At 46.9% G+C, this 14,381-nt stretch overlaps 1 protein-coding gene across 1 annotated transcript in view; it reads right to left on the reverse strand.

Annotated features, from left to right (window-relative positions):
• DCC (DCC netrin 1 receptor) overlaps positions 1-14,381 on the reverse strand; it is a 608,612-nt gene that overhangs the window by 170,754 nt on the left and 423,477 nt on the right. The window contains exon 9 of the mRNA XM_075077076.1: positions 8,364-8,518. Coding sequence (XP_074933177.1) covers positions 8,364-8,518 — 155 coding nt within the window. The remainder of the gene's footprint in view (positions 1-8,363; positions 8,519-14,381) is intronic.

The following is a 14,381-nucleotide window of genomic DNA, read 5'->3' on the forward strand; positions in this document are numbered from 1 at the left end:
TAAAGAAGAAGTAAGGACAAAGAGAAATGTTTTTAGTAAGAAGTACCGTCACTATCCTTTCACAAGTAAATTTTAAGTTCATGAAAAATGGGCAGAGACCATTGCGGGAAGATCTGTTAAAAACAATAGGAAAAGGATATTTCATTTAACACTATTTAAAATCCCTGGGAAATACCTGTAAGACCCCTCACCAGAGAAAAGGTGGCTCTCCGCAGCAGGGGTGTCTGTCAGACCAACCACGGCTCAGACGACGGGAGGAGGAGGAGGAGGTCTGTCCTCCCGCACGTCACAGGACAGCTCCGGGACAGAGGCAGCAAGACCGCGGCTGAGTGCAAGGGCTGCAGCCAAGCAGGGGGTTTACAGGGGGAAACAGGGCCAGATCGTTCTCAGAATCTCTCTCAGGCCGACTCCTCTGGAGCACGAGGAAATAAAACACAACCGCTTTTACTGCTTCTGTTGTAACTCTCACCAAGGGTGGGGTAGCTGGTGCTGGGACTTCCAGAGACCTCTGAAAGAACGCCTTGAAACCTCGCAGGGATGATGAGGGTCAGAGGTATTTTCAGACCTTACCAAAGCAGAAGGGGTTTTTAAAGTATTCTTTTCCAGAAGATAGGAAAAGACAGGTGTGTGTCTCAGAAGAGAAAGTCTTCCTGGTATAGCGACAACTTCAGTAATTAGAAGGAAAACAATGCTTGAGGCCGGTTTGCCACGTATTGAACATACCAGCGACTCTGCCCTCGGCGGGAAGCCACGGAGGTACCTTCTCACGATCGCAGTAGCAAGGATTCAGCGTATACATCTCATAGAAAACACAATCCTTATCTACTGGGTTTCTTCCTCTGTGCAACCGAGGACACCAAGACTTAAGACGACTCATAAAGGGGAGGCAAAATCATTTGAATTCAGTTTTAATGACAATATTTCATATAGAAGTGCAACTTTCTAACGAGACTGACACTTTTCAAAGGAGGCAGAAGAGCTCGCCGGGGGGGAAAAGAATCAGCTGAACAAAACCCCCAGAAGAAAAGATTTTGACTGCATTATTTCAGTTAAGATGACCGATGAACAGCAAGCAGTTTGTGGTTCTTTATATTGAACCCAAGACAATTTGAAAAGGAACAATTCTGCTTTCTGTATTTCATTTGTTTTTTCCTTTAACTCTTAGCCTACCAAGGCAGTTACAAATTCTCCCACACTAGTAATAAGCCGAATCTGCCCTCCTAACTCACAGAAAAGAAGGGCTTGCACGATGTCTCCAAAGGGTTAAGATTCCAGCATGCCTTCACCATTGTGCCCATTCTATGAGTGAAGGGATGATGACATACAGGAATGAAACACCTTGCTCAGCGTCGTTGCACAAGCCAGCTGACAACTTCAGCTCTGTAGAGGCTCTGGAGTTCGCACTGTTGATCAGTCAGAGTTAAATTATTTTATCAGGTCCCTTGACAGCTTCGGTGGCACGTCAGCGCACGAGAGGGAGAGTTGGGGCAAGATGGCAATGGGGCAGCGCTGCTGCGGCAAGATGCAGGGTGGAAACGCACTCTAGAAATTAAGACGTCTCATGAAGACGGAAAGTTTTCATCTAAGTAGATACCTGTTCAACATATTCATCAGTGACCTGGATGATGGGACAGAGCGTCCCCTCAGCAAGCTCGCTGATGATCCCGAGCGGGGAGGAGCGGCTCATGCACCAGAAGCTGTGCTGCCACCCAGCGAGCCCTGGCCAGGCTGGAGAGCTGGGCCCAGGGGAACCTCATGGGATTCAGCCAGAGCCAGTGCCAGGTCCTGCCCCTGGGGAGGAACAGCCCCGCGCACCAGCACAGGCTGGGGGGGACCTGCTGGAGAGCGGCTCTGCTGAGAGGCCCTGGGGGTGCTGGGGGGCAGCGAGGTGACCCTGAGCCAGCACCGGGCCCTTGGGGCCAAGGGGGCCAGCGGTGCCCTGGGGGGCATGGAAAGGAGCGTGGCCAGCAGGGCCAGGGAGGTTCTCCTCCCCCTCTGCTCTGCCCCAGTGAGGCCACAGCTGCAGGGCTGCGGCCAGGTCTGGGCCCCCCAGTCCAAGAAGGGCAGGGAACTGCTGGAGCAAGGCCAGCGCAGAGCTGCCAAGGGGATCAGGGGCTGGAGCATCTCCCTGGTGAGGAAAGGCTGAGAGACCTGGGCTTGTTCAGCCTGGAGAAGAGAAGCCTGAGGGGGGGATCTCATCAGTGCCTATAAATATCTGAAGGGTGGGTGTCAGGGCGATGGGGCCGGGCTCTTTTCAGTGGTGCACAACACCAGGCCAAGGGGCCACGGGCACAAGCTGGAACACGGGAAGTTCCACCTGAACATGAGGACAAACCCCTTCCCTGTGCGGGTGCCAGAGCAGGGGCACAGGCTGCCCAGAGAGGCTGTGGGGTCCCTTCCCTGGAGACATTCACCCCCCGCCTGGACGCGGCCCTGTGCCCCTGCTCTGGGGGTGCCTGCTCCAGCAGGGGGTGGGATGGGATGAGCTCCAGAGGGCCCTTCCAACCCCGCCAGTCTGGGATTTTGCGATCTTTTAAGAATCTGAGCATGGTGGTTTTACAGAAATACTGGAAGAACTGACCACACGCTTACCTGGTCGGGTTTTTTTTGCTGCTTAAACAGGTGGTGAGATTCAGTCTAAGCTTACGGAAAGATGTACAGAATATTTTCCACTCCTTTGCAACTTTTTTCCAAAGTCTCTAGGAAGCAGTACAACATCAATTTTCATTTTTCTCGTTTAATCCCTCCTCGTTGTAAATGGCTTAACGAGCCTCCCAATGAGGCACAGGGAACCATGTATTCGGCGGGTAAGTGCAGACGGAGTCACGGAATCTGGCTTAAGGTACTGCACTTTGTTCCACAAGAGAAACTAGAAATTCAATGGGAAATAGAAAGGAAAAAGAAAAAAGGGGAAAAAAAAAAGGCCACGGCACTAAAGCTAGCCAGAGTCTGAAGAATAAAACAGCATGAGGTGATCTTTAATCTCAATTATCAATGCTAACAGTCTCTATTAACCAGCCCTGACTCAAGTTTAAACGGACCTAAAAAGCAAAAGCCGGCCTGACTGCCCCCGTGGCACGGACAGACCCAGCCCCGACGCGGCAGAGGCGGCTGGGGAGCGCGGGAGCCAGGAACGGCAGCAGGCAGATCGCTTGCCGTGGGAAAATGGCTCGGATTCCCCACAAAATAACCAAATTTCGCCTTTATTTGAAATTAAATCTAGTGTAAGAACGAAAAACCAGAGGAAACAAAAGACCACAGATGTGTCCGGGGGGGCATCTGAGTTAATATTTTTTTTTTCCTTTGGGTCTGCCCAACTTTTAGAAAGGAAGATATGTTTCATTAAAGTTTAAAGCAATTGACACACTCCCCCTCCCCCAATGCTCCACATAAATTACTCATAAAATTAAAGAGCCATGCAAGAATGGCATAAAGTTACCCCAGGGTGTATTTTACTGAGCCATTATGGAAGAATACACACAAATGAGGAGGATATTAATGACTCCACAGAACACATTTTTCAGTCCTGCTTCCCCCTTTCACCAAGTGACAAGAAAAATTCACTACGAAGGCACTACACTGGAGATGCTCATGCTTCTGCCAGCTCTTTCATATATTGACAAATACATGAAATACTTTAAAAATATATAAATATCCCTGCACCTTGCTAAAACGGACACTGCCCAAAACCAAAGCGGCCATTCATTATTCCGGGGATCCATTTACATGCATAAAATTTGGCAGGGTGAGGGTGCAGACTCAGACAGAGACTTTTTTTCCTTTAAAATAATATATGTGACGTTGTTGTAAGCCAACGGATGGAGAGCAGGAGCACCGTGGCCTCAGTTCATCACTGTGACAGGCTGCAGCAGAGAAAGCTCCCAACAGAGCCGATGGTTCCCTCGTTAGATGGGACTAGCTGCAGCTCTGCTAAAAAGGATTCATTTTTGTTACACCAGCACGTGATGGAAAGGGAAATTCCTGCCACGAGGGATATTTTTTAAGCAGCACGGACGGACCTGTACCTGGGCATGAGGCGAAGTCACAGACTCAAGGAATAGCACAGGTTGGACGGGACCTCGGAAGATCATCTGCTCCAACCTTGCTCACATATATTCTGGGGATTCAGAAACCAAGAGGCTTCAGCCATCAGCCCGAAGCCACAGAGCCTTGGCTCCAGCCCCGCCAACTTCCTAAGCACAAGCTCAGCTTTCTCCGCCCAGACCCGTGGCCATTTTGCACTGGAAAAAGGTGATTCTCACCTCCCTGTTCCCAAAAACCTGATCAAGCCCACCTTGGCGGTGGGAGATTTTATAGATAACCCGCAGCGCCCCAACTCGCCCCAGGGCTCTCATTTCAGCAAGACGCTGACTATCACGAGATCATTTAGCATTGTTTATAGCCACGACGTTACCGTCGTCGTGCCCGAAACTGGTACCCAAAATAGCCGAGTAGGGAGCAAAGGCGGCGCTGGTGCCCTCTGAAATACTCAGCGTCGGACAAGGGCAGGGTCTGGCCCTGCCTGGGGACCCTCAGCAGCCCTGAGAGGTGACGGTCTGGCACCTCTGAAATGTGTCTGAAATGGATGGGTCTGATAAAAGTCTTCAGAAAATTCAATTACTCCAGCACACGTTTGTTCTGCAAACTTAATTTGCTCAGATCAACATACATGGAACTGATTATTGCTTGATAAAATCGTCATCTATGTGGGCTTTAAAGACATTCCTGCCATCCCTTGCTTTTTCATGTGACATTTCATTGCATTAATTTTAACGGCCTTTTAATTTTCTCTGCAGTTCTGACATTTGTATGAGAGATGCGCGTTAAAGGAGACTGCAGCTGAAATTTTGTCTACGTCTTTTTAACGTTTCCCGTGCAGTAACTTCAAAGAATATTGTCTCCACTGAAAAACTTGTAGTGAAAAAAGAAAAGCCATCGCCAGAACCAAAAACTGTAATAGTCTGGTGCAACTGCTTTGAGGCAGTATCGAGGGTAGCTTTTGCTGCTAGTTGTCTTAGCAAGAAAATTCAGGTGCAGCCAGTCAGTGATACAAAAAAACCCCAACAATAAACACTTCCCCACCATAATCACAAAAAATGAAATTCTGAAGCAACAAATGGACCCATTTCTGAGGTTAAACGCACCAGCCTCTACTGAGAATTAAAAGTAATTACACAAGTATCTAGGAAGGTGCGAATCTTGGTGACCAAAGTCACCCAAGCCCCCAGTGCAAGTAAGACCACCCTCCAGCTGCTGCAAAAATGCCCCACTCACTATATAAATGCACCCCAAATCTTGGTATTTCCATTTTCAGGACATCGGTGGGGGGGGGGGCACAGCTCTGCCCGGCTGCCCGCCACCTCGGCAGGTCAGAGGTTTGCTCCTCGCAGGAGCGGGCAGACATATGGGGGCACAGCTGGGCTTCTCTTCAGTAGGTATAATAATACTTGCCTACCTCAGAAGGATAAAGTAATGAATTATTCTTTATAAAGCCCTCAAAGATGTTTGGGTCGAAGTTGAGCTGTCAGCGTACGCTGAATTGGTTTCACCAGAAGGGAGACGATAAGAGGCGACTTCATGAGGCTGGAGTGATGCCGCCAAGTTTCTCTGGGGCACGCCAGCATGCCTTCCTGTTCATCCTCTCTTTCGCCAACTAACACACACATCACGGAGTCATAGATTTATTAGGAAACCGGTTTTAATTCATAAGGGCTGTGAAAAGAAGTGAGCTGGTCCCACAGCAGGGAACCGCTTTCAAGGCTCGGACGGACAATTTCAATCCTCCTTGCGAGAATAGATGCATTTCTTTATTCTCTACTCACCAAGCTGCTTTAACAGCATCTTGAGGAGCCAAAATAATAACTCACAAAGTCTCCACATGTGGTATGAAAAGATTAGACACGGCTTAAGCAGGCAGGGATTTAAATCCCGACTGATAATACTGTAGTGAAATTATATACCATAAAGGCAGAGAAAAGGGGGTTGTCGTTTACTAAAAAAAAAATAAAAAAATTAAAAAAGGCCACGGGGTGGGGGTGGGGGCGTTAATCTGAGGGCAAAACCCTTCATATAAATCCAGCCCATATATTCTGGATGATTATTTCAAAGAGCTAGAACTTGTTCTGCTGATCTTTTAAACTGATTACTGAGCAAATGTGTGCGCTTTTAGAAACAGGCACTGACAGACATGAATTTCAGATGTCCTTTTTCATCAGCTTTTTCTTCTTTAACAATGCCCGATTGCATAATACTTCTGATATTTTCAAATAATGTGGAAATTCAATTTATGTGCAGCCATGTAATTTATTGTACAATAGTTACAGCATGTTCTAAAAGACAGCCACATAGAGGCTGACTGCCTCCCAGGAGCAGAGAGAGTTGTTTCCAAATGATAAGATAATTTGGTCAACAGTAAAAAGCGAAAAGAAAAATGGAAAGCAATATTTTCCCCGCGCTCAAACTTGACACTTTAGAGAAATCTTGAAGTTATTAAATAGGAAAGATATTACAAACGTCTACGCAGCGCATGAAACAGAGCCGTAAGTCGGCGCGCCGTGGCAGCTTCGGGTAGTAACAGCAGGGGGTAGCGGTGCCTGCTTTTCTCTGGGGCTTTGCAAGGGGGAAGGGCTTTTTCCCCCGATTGAAATGTTATTCTACTTCTGTAAAAACATATATAAGGAATATATATAAAATACCATTGCACGCAGAAATGTGTAGATGTGCACCTGTGCGCGTTTAAGCAGAGACAAATTACTGATAGAGAAATCACGCTGACGGTTAGTCACTTAATACCTTACTGTCAAAAGGCTAAGACTCATAAACCGACTTTCAAGGATTATTTCCCCAAAAAGGGCTGGGGTTACAGCCTCACTCGTGCTCGCATGTGGCCGCAAATAAGCGCAATAAGCGGCAGAGCAATGGCAGGGCAGGGATTGAAGCTGCATCTAAAACGCGAGGCCATCCAGAAAAACAGAAAGCTATGTGTCTTGGGTGGTATTTCACCAACGTCACCAGTCCCGGGGGTTTGGGAAGTGATGACAGGGGCTAAAATTCAAATTTTCGTGATAAAAAAAGCTATAGACGCAAAATAACAGGATAAGGTAAGTTGAAAGGTCCCTTCTCCCCTTGTTCACAACATCCTTTGCCTGGTTGGGGGATGTCACACGTGCTCTTGCTGGCCCTAAGAGACACCTTTCCTGGGGCTCGGCTTAGCTGTAAAAGGAACCGAACGGTTCAAAAGCCACCTAAAACCACCTCCAGAGGCTTGCTTTATCATAGGATTTGCTTCCAAGCTCCTCTTTCTCCTCCACCCCCCCTGTGGAGAGCCATCCCCACCTCCTCTACCTGCTCCCAGCTACAAGCCACCTGCGGCAGTGAATCAAACCACCGCATTACAGGGGTATCCAGCGCAGCTGTTATCTTCACACAATGAGGGGTTTTCAGACAAATATTGCCTTTCAGTTAAATTCCTGTACACGGCAACGTGTGACGATGTAAAACAGCTCCTGTGCTTCTGTTAAGCGTTACTTTTCCCACCTTATTACAGAGGATGAGCGTATTCTGGCAGGGGCTTAGTGACGGAGCACGAAAGCAGCTCAGCATGCCACCATCACCCCTCTGGTTCGCCAAAGCAGCCCGGCACCCATCAGTATGACACACAGCACCCACCTCTGTGCTACGAATTCGATACCAATCCCACTTTTACTGCCAATTTTTCGGAACAATTAATTTTGCCACGGAAAGGCTCCAATAATGTTTCAATCCCCTCTCTGCAACAGCCCTTCTTGGACCTTCCAAGCGAGGAAAACCGCAACAGGACAAAGTCAACTAGAAGAAACGTCTCTTTTTTTTTCCAGAGACCAGACGTGTGCGAATACAATAAAATGAGACAGACAGACAAAGCGTCGACTGAAAGGTTCCACCTGCTCCAAAGACTTATAAAAGGCACCCCTCGATGTTAACTAACAGAAAATATTTGCTTTTAAACACTAATAGGCCAAAACGTTTACTCCAGTGGGAAGTTTTTGTATCTTTCAGTAAGTTTATCATGTTTTGGTGTTTAAAAAACCAACTAATGCTAGGGCTCTTTTCCAACCTTAATAATTCTACGATTCTAATAGAAGATGAGATGTGCGGTCGCCAAAGTCGTGACCCAAATTCGCGACATGCCGCAGTTGAGCAGCCGGATGCTCTGCAAGAAATATTACAAATTGAGGACAGGTTTTATTTACCGTGCGTAAGGACTAAGCCGTATTTTCGATGAGCAGCTAGATGAAAACCTTAAGCCAACGCGCAACGGGACCCGCAGGGCTGCAGGCCGTGGCTGCCACCCTCGCCAAGACCCCATTTCTGCACACACTCACGCTCCGGCTGCGTGGCGACCTTGACGGGCTGTGAGCTCTCTCCTGGTCCCCACTCGTTGTATGCCACCACTCGGAAGGTGTAGGTCTCCTCCGGCTTCAGGTTGCCCACGGTAAGTTGAAGTGTCCCAGACTGAGACGTGTTGACTGCCCGTTCCCTAGAGAAAAAGAAAAAAAAAATCAAAAAATCCCAAAATTAAAATGCATTTGTACCTTAAAGGATTACTTATTTATGCAGCTGGTAGCCTGCGAGGTACGATTCCTTATCAAACTTCAGTTTGAGGCCTGTTTGCCTATATAGGTTTTTTTGATTTTTACTTTAAAAAGCTGAATTCAAGTAACGGGACCCACTGGGAACGCTGCAAGCGCTACAAAGATGACTTGTGTTTTAGCCCTTCATAATGTATATAGTATATTGGTTCTTTGCCTTTTTTAATATAAGAAAAAAAGGAAAACGGATGGAAAGAAATGGCTGTTCAATAAGGAACACACCTCTGATATCGGAAGCGAGATGCCTATTGCACCGCAAACACGAAACAGCTGATGAAAACAGGGTTCGCATTGCTCTGCGAATCGAGCCCTTGCCAGCACTCCTGCTATAGCCGCACCTGCAAAACCACCCCCACCCCCCACCTCGAGTCTTCGCTGCTGTTTCGCACAACACAGAGGCTTTTCTAGGATGGGGCCCACCACTTCAGAGCTCTAAACCGAAATCCCATCGGTGGAGTTCACGCTACGCTCCCCGCTCGGCAGGGCGAGCACTCAAGGCAGCTCCGAGGCGGCCTTCTCCTAATGCAGAAAGAGGGTGGGATGCCACCCCACGCACGCAAAATCACGGCTCTCAGCTGCGCTGGGAAACCGGTGCACGGGGGCAGCAGGCACTGCTCCTCCTGAGCAGTGACAGTGAGCCTCCCTGGTGTCCGGCACCAAATTTGCTTCAGGATACACTGCAGCTCACTCTTGCCTGCATCAGCCAGGTTTCTATGTCTACCCATTTTGGCCAGCAGTTTGCTATCGCTGAGCCACGGCAAAAAATGCGATCGATGCTCCTCCGTCTGCTGCTCTCAGCGGCAAATCCTGGGGTGACCGGCCAGGGGTTGGTCTCCAGAGTAAAGGCACAGCCCAGGAATTGGGAGGTGGCAGCCCCTGGTCAGGGACATGCGCAGGACATCATCCTCCCATCAGGGTAAGAGCCATATAATTAGTATAATATAAGCACCCAGTGCTAAAGGGGCATCTGCACCCTGGCACTGGCATCTCTGCCTTGGGTCAAGCAAATCTCTGCCTAGCTGTGCCTTTGTGCGGCTCGGTGAGAAAGGTACAGACCCAGAGTCATTAACGTGGGATTATCCGGGAGAAACACAATCCCTAAACAGTAAAGCGGGGTTTAAATTGGATGAAATCACGGTCATTTCATGGACAATCTGCAAACAGAAGTAGGTAAAATTGCTTTTGTAACTGAATCATTATGGATGGCGTGCGTCGCTCCTCTCCTTTAATAGAAGCCCTCTGAAAAGCAACAACAGGAAGGTAGATTTCACGCCGCAGGAAAAAAAAAAATCATTTAAGATTAAATCAACTAATTGCCAAACTTCGTGTAGCGCTGCTGAGGTTCTCTGGGTTGCGACAGGCACGGCAGCAATTCAGAGAACAGAGGTTATTGTTCCTTTGGGGAACGTTTCCTCAAAATGAAATTTCTCAGACCAAAACACAGGCTCTGCCGTCGCTCCAGCCCTCCGAGGACTGACCGAACAAAGCTTGGGTGAACGTTCCCCGGGGATAAACTGTCAGATCGTCCCTTAGCACAGACAACGGGAGTTTAATGCCTCTATTCCAGGAGGCAGGTTTTCTGTTGCACTCGATAACGCGAAAGCAGAGCTGCGGTCAGCTGCTGCTCCCCGATGAGGACGCTGGGCGGGCAGCGCTTTTGCTCTTTCTGGCTGTGCAAGCTGAGCTGTGCTCGACCAGCTCGGCTAATTTTATCCTCTTGCCTCTTACCTCTGGTTTCTACTTGTGCGATGTAGAAGTAGGAACCCAGGTGCATTAAAAATGGCTCCAATGGATTTGTAGCCAACGGACCGACTCTGAAAGCAGCGGTACCGCAGGGCCAGTACCATCTGAAGTGAACAGCCACGATATTCTCATAAACCCTTTAAGATGCAGGAATCCACAGCGGTAAGAAAACAAAATATGCCCAGTGACTTCCTACCTGCAGGATGATGGGACTGCTGGCAAATGTATCTCATTTTTTCTCAGCTGGCATCTTGGTTTTTTTTAGTGGCAAAGAAGCAACAAGACTACTTTTCAATTCCAAAATAGCAATAAAGAAGCGGGAGAAGAAAAAGGAGATGATGCGATAAAGGAAAACACCCGTCAGATCTCAGTTTTAATACTTCTCTGTGACAGCGGTACCTGTGGTGATACATATATGCAAGTCTGGAAAGGTGGAGTGGTTTGTAGCATCCTTTTAGTAAGTCTTTTTCCCACTATCTAGTAGAAAAAAACCCCAAACATACAAATACGGGTGCCCTCGGCACTCATGTTGCTGTTGAGTTGCTGAGCCAAATCAAAAACTGCACTGTAGGCTAAAAGGGCGGAACCAGCACCATTCGTGGCGTTTGGGAGGCAGGTGTGAAGCGCTATGAGGAGGAGTGAAATTCTGACGTGGCCCATGTCGTATCTGATGCTGAGGTTGCAGAGCAATAGGGGAAAAAAAAGCAGCCCCCTGCCGTTGTTCTTCTCAGATCTGCATTCGCTGCATCGCATCCCACCCTCAGCCATTTGGAAACATCCAAGCAAGTGCTTGGATTAGACTCGAAGGCAATCACCTTAAAATGGAGCCTCAGCATTCAACTTGCATGGGATTTCAGTGGTGATACTGAAGTCCATCTCCCGGGACGCTTCCCTGTGCAATCCAGGAGCCGTATAACCACCCAAGTACGTCAGCACATGCAGTGGTGGGCCAGTCCATCCCTAGATAAATGCAAGGCCAGGTAAAACTCTGCTGCTCCCACTGGAAATAGCACCCGGGTTGGCAGTGGCTGGAGGTGCCTGCAGCACACTCCATCTCGCACTGCTCACACGCCATTTCCAAGGATAATTAACTCAAGTCCAACCGTGTGCTCTGGGAATTTGATGGTTTCCAGTTTGGGAGCAGCGTTGAACATGAGAAGCTCTGGGCTGTTCCCAGCCGATGCCGAAAAATCACAGAGGGAAGTTTCCCCATTCTTGTCTAGCCAGCGTGTTCCCTCCATGCACCTCAGGAAAGCACTGAGCAAATTAAACCCTTTATACGTTTTACTTCCTATAGCTTGGCTTTTCCAGCTGCCGGACCTAAAGTGTCTTCCAAATGCAACACCAGAAGCCCGTAGGGCAGTGCAGCACCCTGTAACTTTAAAAAAAAGTAAGAAATGGACTGTATAAAAAAAGAATTCTGGAGCTTCCTAAGTAAAGACTGAATAATAATCAAGCAAACCCCCCAGGACTGAGACCAAGAGGAATAAAGCAGAAGAAAGGGCTGAGGTTTCCCTCCAGGCAGGTTGAGATACGAGAACAGCCAGTAGCCCACCCAGCCCCATCTCACAGCCTGGCGGCCAGATAACAGACATTTAGAGGAATAAGTGAACCAGGATAGAAATATCTGGTTATTCTCCTGGCGTAGGACAGAAACATCTGGTTATTCTCCTGGCGTAGGACAGAAACATCTGGTTATTCTCCTGGCATAGAGCTCCTGCTCACCGGTCTCTGGAATGTCAGCACCCAGACTATCACCCCAAATGGGTCCGTCTCCCTCAACCATCAAATCTCTGACTCCACTGGTTTTGGTTCCTGTGGCAATGTAATTATGAGCCGTGAAAAAAATAATTCTCCCTTTTGTTTAAATGGGCCACCTGCCAATGTCATGCTGGGCAGCGCCGTCTTCTACGACCTAGCAGAGAGATAAAACTCCGTAAGAATATAACAACGCTACGCTCGTCTCTGTGAAACTGAGGTCTAAAACGCATCAGATGGATTCTATAAAACACACGGCTGCCTTTCTCCCTTGAGCTCCAGTGACCTGGCATGCACGCAGGCCGAAGTGAGGCGAGATGAGCGTCACCCATCGTGCGCTCCTGCTTACCAGCGAGGGGTTAATGCACTACAGATGCCACAGCAATGCAGGAAGAACCTACGCACCAAACATCCTTGAATCAGGCACCTTTACTTTTGGGGTTTTCTCTTTCAGACCCAACTTGGCCATAAATTACGGTCTAAAAATAAAGGACCTTGACTAAAGTCTTCTGCTCGTTTGTAAAATGGAGGCTTCGACATGTAATTTCCAGTGACTGAAGATCATGTTACATTACGGTATCAGCGTGTAAAAAAAAAAGATAATTACAGTTCCCATATATCTCTTAGGTGTGTAACAAATGCTTTTATAATGTTTCAAACACCTAATTAGTTACTTCAAGTAAGACAAGTCATGTTAATGCTCCTTGCTGTGAAATGAATACTATTAATTTTAAAACGGATGGACTTTACTACCTTGAGTCCGTTTTTTTTTCACCTCCCATTATCGTTCTCCCACAAAATAACATAAAGTCCTTGATTATGATAAGCAAACTGCAAAACTAATGTAAATAGATCATCTGGGAATGATATTGTAGAACTTGAGCTGAATTCTGAAGATCGGCTTTAATCAAATATAAGTTTTCGCATTCAATTAAGTGGTCCCTTGGTTCATTTCTTCAGCCTGCAACATGCAGGGAGCTAAGCCGGGAGATCTATTAGCTTGTTGTGACTATCTACGCGCTTATTAATTTCTTCCTGAAAACAAGTTCTAGTGAATGTTCAACTAAAAATAAAACCGGTCCCAATCTTGCAAGAGAGTCCTTCGTCAGAGGGTTTTACGTTCAGCTGTAATACTGCTGATTACCAGGGTCATTTTCTTCTTCTATTTTTTTTTTTCCCTTCAAAGATCAGAGCATTTAATTTCATTTATTGGGAAAAATGTTTGCTAACAGTCAGTAAAAAAAAAAGGATAGCTACAAATCAGAACCCATTATTTAAGGCAACTTGACATTTCAAAGGTTGCAATCAAAAACTGAAAGGTATTTTTGGGCTTTGTGTCTCATCTAAACGCCAAACAAAAATACATTACTGTATAAATACTTCTCATTATTTATAAATAAATACAGTGAATTTTTTATTGTAAATTAAATTTTAAATATAGTGATGTAAAGTCTCACCAGGAAGGTAATTAAATATGCCTTGAGATTATATTTGAGGAGCTATTTTTTGGTTTAGAGATAGCTCAGAAGCAAATCAGCAAAATACAAACAACGTCTTTTTCTTTGTGGTGACTAATGCTCTACCGCATAAATATCAAATGCCCGTGTGAATCAATGCTTGCTCATTGAGAAGCAAACCAGCAGAGACGGAGAAGAGGGAATAAGCCATGAGACTGAGAGCGAATCTGAACCTCAAAATCAGATCAAAATTTGAACCCGCCTGTGGATTCAAGCAGCGAATCTGGCCTATTTTGCGGACGCTCAGAACAAAAAACCGCTGCCCTAAATCAGTTTGCGATTAAATGCAGGCAACACCCAGACGCAAACGCTGTTGGTTCGGAGCGGGTTTAAAGATGCAGATGGATCCAACGCTTCCCACCTGGAGACCACCTCTAGCTAAAGAAAAAATGATGAAAATTAAAATTTTAACAGCATGTGGATGTGAGAGATGCCGGAGATGACGCAGTGCCTCTGCCCTTGCAGCACACAGGGACGCCCGTTCTCAAGACCTCACCATCTGGGCAGTGTCCCAGCAGTAAAATGGGCAACAAATTAAAAAGGCAGAGATTTACCCATGACATTGGTAAACTCTGCATTTTTAATCTTTTGAATGACCTTATTACTTGGATATAAAAGAGTTTTGGGTTTTTTTTTTTGTGGATCTTATAACAATCAAGTGAAACCTAAAATAGCTCCTTTCTCTTCTGGAACAGTTCTCCTGTACGGCAGGATGGATTTTCATGGTCTCTGT

Source organism: Phalacrocorax aristotelis, chromosome W, assembly GCF_949628215.1.
Source record: "Phalacrocorax aristotelis chromosome W, bGulAri2.1, whole genome shotgun sequence".
NCBI classification, from domain to species: domain Eukaryota; kingdom Metazoa; phylum Chordata; class Aves; order Suliformes; family Phalacrocoracidae; genus Phalacrocorax; species Phalacrocorax aristotelis.